This window comes from Vombatus ursinus, unplaced genomic scaffold (genome assembly GCF_900497805.2).
Source record: "Vombatus ursinus unplaced genomic scaffold, bare-nosed wombat genome assembly UNPS02014832.1, whole genome shotgun sequence".
In the NCBI taxonomy this organism is placed as follows: Eukaryota; Metazoa; Chordata; class Mammalia; order Diprotodontia; family Vombatidae; genus Vombatus; species Vombatus ursinus.
In genome coordinates this window covers 35489891-35505903 of record NW_020954610.1, presented here as the reverse complement: position 1 = coordinate 35505903, position 16013 = coordinate 35489891, and the positions used below count along the sequence as shown (strand labels likewise).

General features: G+C 35.6%; 2 protein-coding genes across 5 annotated transcripts in view; one reads left to right on the top strand and one right to left on the bottom strand.

The window, feature by feature from the left end:
• DCP2 (decapping mRNA 2) overlaps nucleotides 1-1310 on the top strand; it is a 69581-nt gene extending 68271 nt beyond the window's left edge. For all 4 annotated transcript variants that reach the window (XM_027839292.1, XM_027839293.1, XM_027839291.1 and 1 more), the window contains one exon: nucleotides 1-1310. In XM_027839292.1, coding sequence (XP_027695093.1) covers nucleotides 1-164 — 164 coding nt within the window. In that variant the 3' untranslated portion in view covers nucleotides 165-1310.
• Nucleotides 1311-11836: 10526 nt separating this feature from the next.
• The window catches only part of MCC (MCC, WNT signaling pathway regulator), a 242274-nt gene continuing 238097 nt past the window's right edge, over nucleotides 11837-16013 (bottom strand). Inside the window, exon 17 of the mRNA XM_027839267.1 lies at nucleotides 11837-15745. Within this exon, the coding sequence (XP_027695068.1) occupies nucleotides 15565-15745 (181 nt within the window). The 3' untranslated portion in view covers nucleotides 11837-15564. The remainder of the gene's footprint in view (nucleotides 15746-16013) is intronic.

Sequence of the window (16013 nt, the reverse complement as noted above, 5' to 3'; positions counted from 1 at the left end):
ATGGAGTATATGACTTTTCTTGCTCCAGTGAAGACCAGCTACTAGACCAGGTGGAGGGACATTCTGTAGCATGTAATGGACACTGCAAGTTCATGTTTTCATCAAGAGCTTTTTTGAGCTTCAAGTTTGACCACAATGCCATAATGAAGAACTTTGACCTTTGAGAGAAACAAGAGTGTTTCGGAAGCCCCAGGATCAAAGAGATATGTTGCCATTGAATGCTTGTCTCATTAAGCCTTATCTTTCTCAGGTGACCAAAAAATACAGGGAGGCAATGGTGTTCCTGAAGAAATTATTCTCTTTGCAGAAGAATGGTGTAAAAATTACTTGCATTGTAAGTGCAGTATGGCTTTTATACATAAACCTTTTCAGTGTTCAGCTCACTAGCTCAGCATTGTGCTTTTGAGGGCAGTCTTTCTGTGTGACTGAGTTGTTTTGTGTTCTGGGTTAAGAAATAGCATGAATATTTTACTCACATCTTAGAAAAGTTTTATGCTTAGGCAGATGGCAGAATTGGAAAGGGAATACCCCTCTTTTCTTTTTGGGGGGAATTAGATTGTGCTTAGTGATTACTGGTCTCTGGTCATGATTGGTAAAGCGATTTCAAATTCAAGATCCCATCATCTGCTTTGGGGATGTTTCATAAAACTTTTCTGCCTCCAAGTGCTTGGGCTGTTGAAAGCCTTAAAAAGGGTTTGTGTTGAGACATTATTGGAGCCTGATAGCTATGCTCATAATGAACTCCTGACTCCTTTTTCTCAAATCTTTATAATGCCATATTTTGCACTTCTTTGAGATTTTATACTTAGAAAATATAAATTGCAGAGTTCAGTTCAGCTTTCTCTGTAAAGACAAATAATCTTTACAAAAGAGGAACTGAATTTGTGAAGGGTGAAGGGTGGCAGAGCTAAAGAAGACTTAACTTCTATACTGCATGTAGCTGAGCCTTGTGAGGCTTGTGCGGTGAAAGTTGAAGGTCTTGGCACAGGTGCTGGTTTTGTCTCATCCTCATCTTAACTCTTAACTTTTTATTCTAATATGTCCTTTAGTTTTTTCTTTGCTATGATTTTTTTTCTAAAAGATAATATGTATATGTACAAAGCCAATATTATTGAATTTTATCTAAGTATTACATCTCAGGGTGGCTGTATGGAAATTGGCATTCCATTTTTCTAATAGTAGTAAGTGTGATCTAGAGTTACAAAATTAGGCATACTACAGCCCCTGAATAATAGAATGAGAGGAGAAGGCACATCTGTTTCATTCTGACTATATGTATGATTAGGAAATAAAAAACTAATATTTTGTAATTTCATCTCATTCTTTTAGGAATGTATCTTGTCATTTCAGGATTATTGAATCACATCTAAGTACATAATACGCATTTTTATTGAATATTTGGCTTTAATTGAGGACAATCACCAGGGATGAAGGTGCTTTAATATTTTGTGTCTGACCTCAAGTATGGTATGACTTTTGTGTAAGAGGGTTGAAGGGAGGGGAGGGAATGGTGGGGTGTATGAGTACACGTATTCGTTCGTGTCCTTGTATCGTTTTTAAAAACATTTTATATGTGGTATCCACAATCCCTACTGCCAAATCTTATCATAGGCACCCTTCATTCTGTATACCTAGACCATTTAAAAGGAACTCTGTTTAACTAGGTAGAGCTTAAGATAGGAGCTATTTCAATAATCATGCATTGGCATTTAAATGGGAAATTTATATTTATTGAGGAAAGTTTTTGACCTATTTGGTACTAGGCAGGTAGGCATTCATTAGCATTAGAAGTCATCTACATGTCTATATCTTTTAATATGACAAACTTGTGAACTTCCATTTTGATAACTAGTTTTATTTTTATTTTTTTATGCTTTAGATGAATGTTTGGAAATCTTTTCTGTAGTTTTCTTTCTTTGCTTGGGTCTTCATGAGCCATATCATATAGTTGGTTATGTATGAGCAATAAGATAATGAAAACTTGATTTGCCCAGAAGACAAATCATTTTCATGTTTTTCATTGTCATTCAGAAGCCGTTTTGATTTTAAAAGTTTTTTAATGCCTTGGTCAGTATTTCTGGTGCCAGTAATTGGATTTCCCCAATCATAATATTAAAGCAAAACAGATCAACAGTTACCAGAAATGAATCCTTCTTTATTCATGAAGTTAGTAAACCTCTGATACAGGTAGTTTTAATTCCAGTTAAGTAGTATTGCTTTCGTGCTACTTTGTTTTAATGTACCATGGAACATAATAAAGGTGGTATAATTAGGGTGGGATTATGTTCATTTTAGTCTTGTAGCTTTCACTAGACAGTTTGGGATTAAACATACATAACTTAAAACTGTGAGTTGAAGCTTAGCTGAAGTGAAATAACTATGCAGAATGTGTCTGAGCTGGGTATACACCAGACAGCACTTTCCCTACTTCCTTGCACTGTAGGTTTACTAGTTTTTCAGAGTTGAGAATATCCTGGGAAAGGCCAAACTTAGCACAGAAACTGGATTCCACCTTGATTTGGAGGAAAATCCAGTAAGTGACTTCTTTATAGTGTGTTTGATTTCAGAAAGTTAGTTGAAAAATGCTCAGTTATTGGCTTCATTTTTTTAAATGCCTCTGTGAGAGGACTTCTCTTAATTCACTTTTTGAATGTTAAATATAGTCAGCCTTATGTGTTCTGAGATGCAGTGCACTGAGAATATTTTGCATTTTTTAAAAAATGGTTTTGTAGGTGCTTTTAATGTGTAACTTTTATGATTTGAAGATGTTAGATGAAGCATTTTATATTTAACCAGCATATTCCAAAAGGCAGAAGTACCATTTACATGCTTTTCTACAAGTCTAAGTGAAGACATAGCAGCTGAGTGATTTCTCAAATGATGAAACATTTCTGTGAGAGATGGGCATTTGAACAGGTGTGAGTGTCTAATAGAACTAACTGTGAATAGGTGGGTCCCTTGAGAGTTTGAAGTTTCTGAAAACTAAGGGAATTGAATTTTTAAAAAATTTTTAAATACTTGCGCTTTGTTCTGTATTAACAAATGAATTATGATGATCACTTGCTTATCTGAGCCTTTGCAAATAAAGGCTTTTATTTTTCTAGTAAATAACAATAGGTAAATAGTTGATTTCAAATTATGAGAATCTGTAGCAGAAGTCTACTATTTGACAGTATTGGTAGAGCATTTTACAAGTTTGAATATCGGTACCTGCAATCATAAAAATTAATGAGTCCTGTTTAATTCAGTATGTTGTGGTTTAAACAGTTTCTTGAAGAGTCCTAGGCTTCAGTGTAGTATATGTTAGAAATATTTTTATCTTCTCCTTTTCCCCCTTGCCTTCCAACAAACAGACCCAACCCAATCCCAGACTAACTAGCTTCATTATTGTTACTAAATACTGCTTACTTAGCTTTTACGTTATGATTATATAGTATGAATTTAAATTTGGAAAGTATGGTTAGCAGCTATCATGGGTTTAAGCCTGTAAGGTGGAAAGGCATACTTGATAGACTAGGTTTTGTAAAAGGAATAGGTTGCCCTGGGGCATTAAGAAAGGAGTTTCAGGAGGCACGTTTATTTTTAGACCATTATGGTTTTACTTGGTGGGTACTTCCACGATGAGATTCATTAGTGCCTATAAGTCCCTGTTAAAGCTAGATGATAGTTTATTTCCCCTTTCAAGTACTAGCCCAGTGAATGTAATGGTAAAACATGTGACCAATACCAAGCTTTCTTCAGCTCTGAATAAAATTAATTACTGTTAACTATGGTTGCCATGTAATTCAGTCTCCAAGTGAATCCAATGGAAGGTAACTTTTTTTCTTTTAAAGACCATCACAGTATTTTGGACTTAGTTCTTTTATATGCTGATACTAGACCATTTGAGCCACACTGAAATACTAGAATTAAAAATTAAGGTGAGCTTTTAATTATTGTGTTATCCTTCATAAAGGAAAATGACGATGGGCAGTTGAGTGCTTTGAGTTGTTTTTATAGTGATAGTAATGGATTTGTGCTGAACTCTCTACTCCCTTTCATTCATTTTCAACATGTGGCATTTGTGAAATAGCAGCCTGTAGGATTCCTATTTGTGATCTTGATTTTAGTCATAGCTTTTGTGCCAGTGAAAGGCACATTTAGTCTTTTAATATGCTGCTGTCTTTTGTGTCTAACATGCCATATTCACTCTGTTGGACACAGTTAAGAGTTGTTTTTCCAGTGGTGGTGATTCCTTTGTACTAATGTGCTCACAAACACTCACTCTGTTTCCCTTTGGAACCAATTTTATGATATTTAAGAAATGATTAAAGGGTTAGAAGTGTGGTTAGTGGGCACTGAGTAGGGCAAAGCTACCTGGCTTACATGGGAATTCAACTTATCCTGGCTTCACTCGAGTTGGTTGGCATTTTATAACCTATATAAACATGAGCAAGAAAATATTGGGATAATGTTGAGACTTACCTCTAAAATTCAACACTTCTAGCAGTTACATGGCAAGGTCCTTAATCTGCACATCACAAAAAGAAGCTTCTAGAATTAAGAAAATTACTAGGGATTAAAGAATACACTGCTTTCATCTATCTCTTACGGTTAGCTCAGTGGTTGAAACTCTAATTTAGGTAGCATTGTGGAAAAAAATTATATAAGGTTGACTGGTGGTGAAAAGTATTTTAACAGCTGATAGCACCTTAGGTTACTTTGTTCTGTGGGAGAATTAACCCTTGAATGTATGTATATAGTTTTTTTTTAAGGTGGGTAGAGGTAAAAGGAGCTCAGGAGAAGAAGGTTCTTATGTTATTTTGATAAACCACCTGTTCAGTGGCAAGGAACAGGTGAGGGAACCCTGTTTACCAGTTATTTGTTTGTGGACCTGCTATACCACCTCCACCTTTAGATTAAATAAACATAGTATTGATCATTCCCCTGGAAGAACAAGGTGGAAGCCACAAATTTCTAGCCATAAGGATTAATGGATCCTTTTAAATTCAGTATGTTGTGATTTGAATAGTCTCTAGAAGAGCTTTAGTGTAAGTGTACACGAAGAACATTTTATCATCTTCCTTCTCCACTCTCACCCCCCAACCCCAACAAACAAAATACAACACAACTCAAACTTGAGTGGTATAGAGAAGTGGGTTGTAGAATGTTGTATTATCTTTTCTTCTCCATAACATTCTCTTCACTTTAGTCTTCTTTTCATGTGTTTGTAGCATACCTGCAGGGAATTAACCACTCCACCTTGCATGAAATGTACTCAGGTACATCCCTTACAAGGGGGAAAGACTTGTTGAAAGCAGGTAGTTTGGTGGAGAAGTCACCCTGCACTATTGAGTGTTGCAAAGCCCATGGATATCAAACTGGTTTATTTGGGGGGTGGGCTAGTGGGGGAAATCTCTGAGATTTCAAAGTGAGCAGCCTCTCTTTCCCAGTGGTCAGATCTTTGGCTATATTTTGTCTATCCAGCACTGCAAAATGTTAAAATCTCTTCTTTTCAGAAAATCTAGGTAACATTTCCCAAATTCTGGGGTAGTATATTTGTAGTATGGAAGAATTTAATATTTTATTAAGTTTTTTTTTAGGCATTGTAACATATTAGGCTCTAAAGGCTCTAACAACAATAAACTACAGTGTAAAAAACTCAGTGCACACCTGTCTGCACTGCTATTCATTCCTTATGCTTGGAAAAAGCAGGTGTCAAACTTGCTGAATAATGGATCATCCTGTTCTATTAGCACCCAACTTTTATGGTGCTTACATAGAATTCAATGACAGAGAGCAGTATCAGGGTTCTTACATGAAAATGAAATTTAGAAAACTAACTACTGCCCAATTTGGTCTATTTGTGTATGACACTTTTAGAGCATGTGAATAGCAGCCGGTATTTATATAGTACAGTTCATGTACTGTCATATGCACTGATGGGAAAAGCACAAAAGACATGCTTATATTTCCTTTTTGTGCATTCTGCTACTGTTCAAGCAGGCTGTGGTTTTGCTGAGCACACTGAAAACAATATACTGTTGCCTCTCTAGCATTTATTTTATGGTTATCATCTGTATCATGAAAAAATAAGCCTCTCATTGCATACATGTTCAGAGAACAGAGTTTTGCATTTAATGTTTTGCTGACATTCAGATTAAAATCTGGGAAGAAAACAAATAAGGGGACCTCTGTGTGCCAGCTCTCCAAAACTGGGAAGGTCTTTTAAAAAATACATATATTTTAATGCCATATTTGTTTGACTCAAAAGCAGTAGCTAATAATGGAAGGAAAATGTGCAAAAAAAAATTAGACTATGTTTGTGATTCTTTTGTAAAGGATATAGTTTATAAGTTTAAGAAAACTGATGTCAGTTTTATAAAGTGTAGGCTCAGTCAGGATCCCTCCTATAAAAAGTAACAAGGAGTAGTACCACCATTCAAGCATCTATGAAATGCAAATAGAATTTTTACTTCCTCACTAAAGGTAAATAAAGGTAAGCTGGTCTTAAAACCAATCAAAGGTTGCTTAAATGGAACCCTGATTAAGTTTTTTCCTTTATCTTCTTTTTTAGACATTGAGATAAATCATTTTTGAAGGGGGCAAATGAAGACGTTTTATGATCAGTGGAAATTCTTTTCATCTCTAAAACAAACTAAAGTTACAGGTTTAGTTTAGAGGGAGAAAGTAATAAAATTGGAATGCTGTGGCAATGTGGTACCCTATTCATGGAAAAACAGATTTTTTTCCCTATTCCCCAAGAATATGAGACTAGGTCAGTCTACATTTTTAAAAAAAAAAGGGCTTCTGTAGTTTTAGAAAAATTGAAAGTGTTGAAGTTGAACTGGGTTCAGTGAAACATTTCATTTAGAATGGCAACAGAAAGAAAATGTATCTAGCGATTAAACAGTTAATAAATGCAGTCTCACTAGTAAGCATATATAGAATCAATAGGGAAGTAAACTGGATCTTTTAAAGGAAGAGTAAGGCAAGTTTATAAATTTCATTCTTTTCCAATAACAATTTAGCTTATACTAAATTATTTTGCATTTATTTTCTAATTAAATTATATCAGTGGGTTTTTTGTTTTGTTTTTGTTTTTTACCACTTTCTTGGGTAAGGAGATCTTTGGAGGAGGGGTATATGAAACAGAACATTTAAACGACTCTTTAGGACAGTAATCAAATTCTTCCATGATTTTTTATTTGTTACTAGAGGTATATTTACCCATCAACACACAGACACCAGAAAAGGAACCAGTGAAACCAGTCAGTTTCAACTTAGAGGCTGAATACTGACTGGAAAGTTTTGTTGTTGCATTTAATCTTTATAAGTGATTAAGCATCAGATAAAGCCAAGATCTTATGACTGAATTGTACCTGGGGGGTTTCTCATTTACTTAAATCTTAATGAAATTCGGTTGCTCTGTGGGAAAGAGACTCACTGTTGCTTAAATATATTGAGTAGAAATCTCTCAAAGATTTGTAAGGAATTATGTTAATGAAACAAGGATATTTAACAATATTTCTACAATATGAGCCTTATTAGAGTCCTAAAAACCACTCCATACCATTCATCTCAACAAATTTAGCAAAAGCATGTATTGTTAGTGTATCCTGATTATTTCCTAAGTGTTTTCTTATATAAATGGCACCAATTCAGAATTAAAACATATTTTCCTATTTTGTTTAATGTTTAGTCCTGGATTTTTTTTTTATTTTAAAACATTTTTTACTGCTGAGTATTCAAGTATTACTTTTTTCTGTATAATCATTACTGTATTAACTTGGAAAGAACAGATTACTGTTTGCAGTGTGATACATTAATAAAGTTTTTAGCTCTGGCAATTTGATACTTTGATGTTTTCTTCTTTTACAAACCTATTTCAAAGGCCAGAGCAACCATTACATGTGCTAGAAGCTAGATGAAAGGTTTGCTACTTAAGATTTTAACAGTCCATCACTTAATGGGAAGCCACTCATTAATTTTTTAACTTATTATTTATTTTAGACATTCTTTTCTTTTTTAAATTTTGAGTTTCAACTTCTTTCCTTCCCTTCTGCTTTCCTCCCGGTAGTACCCACTGAGAAGACAAGCAATATGATATCAATTGTACATGCACTCACTAATTTTCTACAGTAGGACCCTTGAAACAGATCTGTTTTGTTAAGTGAAATGAGGGTCTATTCATGTAGTGTGTGAGGGAATATCTTGATGTGTTGTTTTAGTATTTGCCAGTTCGTGTTATTAGCTATGTAACTAATAATCCAGAAGTGGGATGCACTGTATTGGGAGCAAATGGGTCGCCCTTCCTTGAAGCTATTTGAGCAGAGGCGGAATGAAGCGGAATGACCACCATAAATAGTGTGCTGTAATGGGGATTCTTTTTCTGTTATGGTTTGGAGCAGGTGTCTACTGAGTTCCTAACTGAAATTCTTCAATATTATTAAGACTTGCTAAGATGCAACATTTTTAGTGAAAAGAATCTTTAAGCAAGTGAGTGAAAGAGCAGTTACCTAAATTGAGGCATTGTGCTCAGAGGTCACCTTGTAAAAAGAGGCAGAAGAAGGCCATGTATAAACATTCCATAGAGTGGCATGGCATTCCATTGTTGTGCCCAGTTGTTCCTTTTCACAGTTTGCATGGTGTGCTTCTTTGGAGCTGGGAGAGAAGAGCCATTTACTTCCTTTGCAACCTCAGTTTCTCCTATGCAGGCAGCAAAAACTTTATTCCTTTCTGATTTTTGAGGCAACACAAGTCCAGCAGAACTGAGATTGTGTCAAAGCCGTTGTGTGTCCAGAGCTGGTTAAATACAAAAGTACTGAGAAAACATAAAAATTACATTGAGGAGCTTTTTCCTATTTGTGAGCTGCTAGTTGGCCATGGACCTGACACTTAGAATTTTGTGCGGCATGTAAATTAATATAATTTCTCAAGATGTTCAGAGAAACACTGGCAAGTATAAATCTCACTTAAAAAAAAAACAAATTGGGCAGCTTGATTTGGACATTGTTAAGGTTGATGGATAACATTTAGAAGATAATTATTTGGTCCTTGCAATATTGCATTGATACTGTAATATCCTTTCTCCAAATGCACTTTGTACAGTTCTCATTATGAGAAGCTCAGGCAGTGTTTACACCTTCTCTGTGGTCCAATGGATAATGTGTAGCTAAGTCTTCCTTACCTAGGTAATTTCCAGTTATGGAAGGCTGTACTGACTTCCCTGCTTCCATGGCAAAGAAAAATAAGTTCTATAGACACTGGTTTCCTACTTCTGTCAAATTCCAATAAAACGAGTAATATTTTGCTTGGCAGAAGTTAGATGTTCTATATGTGCTACAAAATATTGTTCCTGTTTTGATATATATTGTACTCTTGTTCTCTAGTTAGAGCATTCCTTTAGATTTAAGATTAATGCTGGTATTTGACATTAGTGTGTAAAACATACCACATTAATCAAATTGTCCACAACTTTTGATTTTACTTTCCTAGGATCTGTTCTTCAATTATGTTTACTTAAATTGTTTGTTTTAGACGGGATGAATATTTGACAAATCATATCATGGCATTAGAAATATTTATTCAGAATATAAGAACATTTGTAAAATAAGTATTATAAATGTCTCTGTATAAATAAATGCAGATTTTTTTTTTTTTTTTACAATTCTATATTAACACAACAGCTATTATACAGCAGCTAAAACTAAGGTAATTGGAAACACTTAAAACATACAAATGAAGAATCAAAAATTACAAGGTATAGTACAGCATAAAGTGACAACTTGTAAATGAAACACTTAATACAACTGAACAATACTGACAAATCCAAACAGTCACATGTGCTTTAATAACATAGACAATACATTCAAGCTGGTGTAAATTTTCTAACAATTCTAATTTGAGTGATATAAAAGTAGAACATTTTTTAAAAAAAGAACAGGAAAACTAAGCTTTCATGCAAAGCAAATAAAATAGTTTTATTAGGAATAGATAAGTGAATTCGTTTCACTGACTGTATTAGTAAGACTGATAAGAGGTTTTGCTTTGTGAGTCACTCAATGAAAATTAAATGAATTTTGTATATTCCAGCTAATAGCGTATCATTACAACAGTTGCTGCCACTGTAGCAACTCTAGATTTGTCTACATGCACTCCAGTTAATATTCAGAGGACTTACGGACCTATAGCTTGTTCTGTTCTGCTGAGCTGCTATTTTAAGATGATTGGTTATTCATGGTAACAAAGGCCCTTGTTAATGCTTGCCAAATGCATCAAGTTGTTTCATTGGTAAGAGAATGGAACACCCCCGACTGATGGCCAAATTTCATTACTTTCTGGTTATAAAATCTCACTATTTCACAACCATTAACTTATATATATATATATTTAATCCAGAGGGTCAGTTTTCAGAGAGAACACTTTACTTAGCGTACCAGCACATAGGAGCATTTATTTTATATATGTATAAACACATATAACAGAAGGGTGATGAACAAACAAGAAAGTCTAAATGGGAGTTTATCTAAAATTGTCAGTTAAATGTAGAGATTGATATTTGTGGTATTAAACATAAATAATTATAGAATAATGTTGCCGTAAATTAACTTAAGTTTTAATATGTAGGGAGAACACTTGACACTTTTAAGACAACTTTTCAGCACACAGGTGTACTTTAAGAAAAGAAATACTTTTAAAAATAAGTCACCAGGTAAATAAAGACATTTTTGGCAATAAACACTTCTCTTTATTTCATAGCAAAAAAAAAAAAAAAACCAAAAAACAAAACCCTAAACAATGGCTAACTCCTGTGATTATTAGACAATATTTGCAAATCTCAGTGTAAAGTGTCAATCAGTTCTTTTCTTAATTGATGTGTGTAAATGAATTTTTTTTTTTAGGTTCCTCACAGTAAAAAAAGGGAAAAAATGGTTACTGTGTAAAGGAATCATCTTTTCCAGCAATGCTATCTGAAAAACTCTCAGCTACCTGAGAAAATCATAAAAAACACTGTTTATGTGTCCCTGTGGAGTTTGAAAACTTCCACCTGCCCAAAACATTCCCCCCTCCCTTAAGTAAAAGAATTAACTCAGTAATTAAGTAACTCAGTTTAAAAAAAAAAAAGGTAACCCAGTTACTGTGGCAAGGATGAACCAGCTGGACTTTAGGAATAATTATAAGATAATTTTTTGTATCCTTCAGGGAATTACTGTAAGTAAGGTATTGTAAAACAGTTCCTAGGATATGGGGCTACCCTGAAGTACTCTTTCTAAAAAAAATGTGGGACAGCTTTTTATTTAGGAAAAGCAGTTAATCTGGCTGCAGCCAGGAAAAATCAGGATAGTTTCAAACAGTTCAGGTTTGCTTGTTTTTAAAAATATTTACCATATTCCCTTAATAGCTTTGGAGAAAGGAGGGCTCTAAATTGAGGTTGAGTTTACTGGGTCTCACCAGAGAGTCCTGTTCATTAAGCCTCTATATGCCCAGGTTATGGACATACACAGGGTATGTGAAAGAAGAATTAAACCAATATATTCAATTGGCACCAAATCTGATGCAGAACAGATGAGTTAGTTAACTGGTATTATTGTCTACCATCAAACATGCAGCAAAGAGCTACAGCCTGGCACCTAATGATTTAGGCACGTGAATACTGGTAAAAGATTTGTAAATATATACCTTTTTATGTAAATCTTTTGTTCCCTGAAAGGCTCTTTTATTGGAATACATGCCAGTTTATGAGGACAACAAGTATTAAAGGCTATTAAAATCTAGTATACTTAAGGTCTTAATAGTACATCAAAACCAATCCAAGGGTACAGAACCAAACTCTTGTGGTGTTCTTGTGTTATAGTTTTTTTTTTTCCAAACAGGACAAATAAAATTAGGCATCTCTTCTCTTAACCATTCCAGTTATAAAAGGCTAGTCTAGGGAAAAAAACAATTAAGGCTTGAGGATTATTAACTTTAGGGTCAAAGGAAAAATCTTTTCTTGATGTACTTTTTGGCCTCTGGGTTCCCAGGCGGCTAAGACGGGCTGATTTGCAGTGATAGAATGAAATCCCTGGGCTTGTGTCTCTCCACTGCACTCCCCTCCCTCTTAACACCCTCTTTACCCATCACTAGAAAAGAATAAAAAAGGTACCTGACTATATTCAGTGTCTAGCCCATGGAAACATTTGTTATAGCAATGCCCTAACAAAATAAGAAATATGCTTCCCCACCTCACCCTGGTGAAAATAGTAAAAGAAGGGGCAGGGCAGCTTACTTTAAACATAAAATTCAGGGAGGAAAAAAAAAACCATGTATTTTATTTTATTTTGTTTTTGGAGGGTGGGGAGAGGCTCTAAAGTTTTACACACCTTGATAACAGTGAATTAGAACTATAATAATGACACAATGATTTATCTGATAGATATTAGCTGGAACCTGGAAAAACAGAAATAAAGGTCTCTGGTCAAATAACTGTCACAGAATCCTATAACTGGAAGGTACCATAGACTACTGTCTTCACCCTATTGTTTATACCCTACCCAAACCAGAGATAATCCTTTAAAACATAATGTTATGCTTAATTTAAAAAAAATCAAAGTGGGCCTAGTTTATTATACAAAAGACTTTAGCACCAATTTTCATGAATATTTGGAATCAGTGTTTGAGAAAATCTAACCACGAAAGAGGCAGCGTGGCAAGGGAAAGCTTTGAGGCAGAAAGAGGTAGGTTCCATTCCTACCTCTGACACATACTGGCTATGTCTGAACATGGGCAAGTAAGTTATCCTTTTTGTGCCCTAGACACTGACTAAGATGCAGACAGAGGAATTGCTGGTCTGTATCAATGAAGCAACTTTTCACAAAACTGAAAGCACAAGTCTGGACCACTGCCCGAAATAAAAAAATAAAAAATATATATTTAAATGAACTGTCAAAGTTCTAGCTTTGGCTGGGGGTTACTCTTTTCAAGTATTTGGAAAGTAAAGGGAAAGAAAAATTATCCCTTTTGTGCTCTACTTCCTTAGACAACTGTGAAAGCAACACTATTCCATTTTTCCCTGGAAGAAGTTTCTCACCCAGTACATTAAGTGGTATGCATGTCTTTAGTGTATATTTACAAAGGGGCAGTTAAAATGCTGGGCCTGATGTAAGTTAGGAAAACCTGAGTTCAAATCTAGCCTCAGACATTTTCTAACTATTTGATCTGGGTAATTAATATAATTTCTGTTTGCCTCAGTTTCCATCTGCACAGCTGTTGTGAGGATAAAATATTAGTAAAGCACTTTGTAAAACTTTAAAGCACTACATGAATTCTAGCTATTATTATTAATGAGAATAGGAAGGACTTAATGTTGGTTTGCATTACCAAATGAGTAATCAACTAGTAGTTTTTTGGGGAACAAATGGCTCAATGTGGTCAATAACTTCAGTACTTTATGATGTAGTAGAAAAAAGCAAGGTTTAAGGCCTGGCTTTGCTACTTACCTTAAGCATGCCATTTTACTTGCATTTCTGCACAAAAATAAGATACTTGGATTAGAGATCTCTGAGGTGCTTTCTAGCTCTGACAGTCTTGTAAGACTGAGTCTTCCAGCTCTTATTATTTTTGTAGAGAAAACAAGAGCTGGTCCCTCCCTGTTTTTGATCTTAGATACAAGCTCATGGGCACAGTATCCCTTTAAATGAAACAAATACATTTCTTCTTATTTCTATATATTTCCTGAAAGCTCCCTGAGGGCATAGGCTGTCTTATTTCATTCTGTCTGGTCCCTAGCAATTAGTATAATGCAACCAAATGAATATTTGTTCAAATGAATTATTCCTCTATAGCTAGGATCCTCAATCTTTTTCATTCGGTATAAATCCTTTGTTTTTTCATAACAGGGTGAACTACAGACCAATTTCAGCTTCTGCTCCCTACCTAGTCATTCACTATTTACATGCACTTCAGTTTATAGTACAAAAAACTTCATAAATAGCTTTGGATGGCATCTCATAAATTGCCATTACAGGATTAGCTATTAGCTAATTTGAGATTGGGCCTTTAAAAAATCACTATATCCCAGACACAAATTAAATTTGAAAATGTCAGTGAAGGAGGACTAATCAGAAAAAATGAGATTAAGATGGTAGAAAGGTTAAGCATTCAAAACGTTTATTAAGCATCTACTGTATGTAAGATGGGAGTAGAAAACTCTCAATAGGAAAAACCAAAACAAAATAATTCCAAATTTAACCTAAGAGAAAACCTCCTAAGAAGTATGTGGGCAACTATGCATCTCTTTTAGCCCCATAAACTCTTCATCTGAGCCCTTCCTACCGGTTCTAGTCACTGTCTGCTAATCTCCACTTTCCCTGACTGAAGAGGCCACAAGCCATGCTCTTGTTCACAAGTATAATGGGAAAATATGGAGAAAAGTGCCTTGGATTTGGGGATTCCACCTTCTACAACAAGAACTGCCTCCTTTAGCACAGCTCTGCCAAAATGTATTTAATCCAACATATACCCAGAGCTATGAGTATATATATTTAATGTTTTGGGAAAGTGCAGAGATGCCTTTTTTGAGGAATCCACAAAAATACAACATTTTGCTTACACTGTAGTGTCCAAGAGACTTATTTTATATATATATATATATATATATATATATATTTTTGGTGGCAAGGAGGGGTGAGGTGGGAGCTCAAATCCCAAATTCACAAAGGGAGGTTTCACACAGGCCTCCCTTCTCAACCCCAGGGGCTAGCAGGACAGATGTTAAATTTCTATTGTTTCCAGATTATATTGTTCCACTAAAGAACCTGGCCTTGTTGTTTGTGAGTGACACACGTTCTGAATGACACGAGACATGTTGACAACTCTGTTTCAGCTTCAGAGATATGAAAGGCAACTTAGGTGAGACCCTCTGGAGTTGTAAAATAAACCTCAAATGTGAAGGACAGCCAGAGAACTGCAGCCTTCATCTCAATAAGCACCTCTATAAGCACCACTTGGGCACCTGAGACCATAACATACACCTGCCCCATATTATGTCAGGACTTAACCTCACGTTAGGTGGAAAGCTAAGGGAACTGGAGTTGCCAGGTGGAAAAAAAAGCGGGCCCACTGCCTGGGCAAAAAGAGGGAAGACATTGAAATTACTGAAAAACAAATAATTCAGTTGATATAGTATCTCCAAGACTGCTAAAGGTGTTTTTGTTTGTTTGTTTTTGCCGGTGGGTAGGGTGGGAGTGATAAGAGGGAAAGCTGAAAACCAATCTGTTGGGAGTCAATCACCTGTGAAGTATGGAAGGCCAGGGTACCCTGAACATAAGAAACGTGTATTTATCATTGACAGTTTTTCCTTTGGACCTTGGTGTGAGGTGCATTCCCTTTAAGCACAGTACATATGTGGCCAACCACCATTGTCTTTGGGAAGCTCTCCAAGAGGACCCGACAAGACCATGCCCTTAGGTAGAGGTCAACTTGACAGATACTGCCCCTACCTGCAAGCCTTCCTTTGGTAGATCCCGGAAGGTACGTTTAACTCTTCTGGTCCTTCTCTCCAGATTAGCTTCTGTGGGCAGAATTTTGGTTCCCAAAAGCCTTTTAAAGTGAGGTCTCATTGGTGTGGGGCCTTGAGTTTTCTTCCTCCAGCAGAGCTATTCTCTGCTTGAGCATCCTCACTTGGGTTTCATGTCTCTCCACCATGGCCATCATCTGAGACTCCAGCTTCTTCAGTTTATTTTGGTGCTTCTTCTTTGCTTTCTCATATGCAGCCACCAAGTTACTATGGAAGAATGAAAAGAAGTTGGTATGAAGACCACCTAGCTAAAAGTAGTATTGGGTGAGGTAAGTTAAAAGTGCATAATTAGCCTAGGGCAACAGACCTGAAAGAAAGCAGGGCAGAGGGGCTAGGAAAGGGACTGGACCTGTGGTTTCATTGCTATAGGAAACTCCCATCACCAATGCAGGTAGTGTCCATTTCTGCAACTTAAAGTCTTAGAGAGCTACCTACAGCACTGAGAGGTTAAATGACTTGTTCAGAGTCACACAGG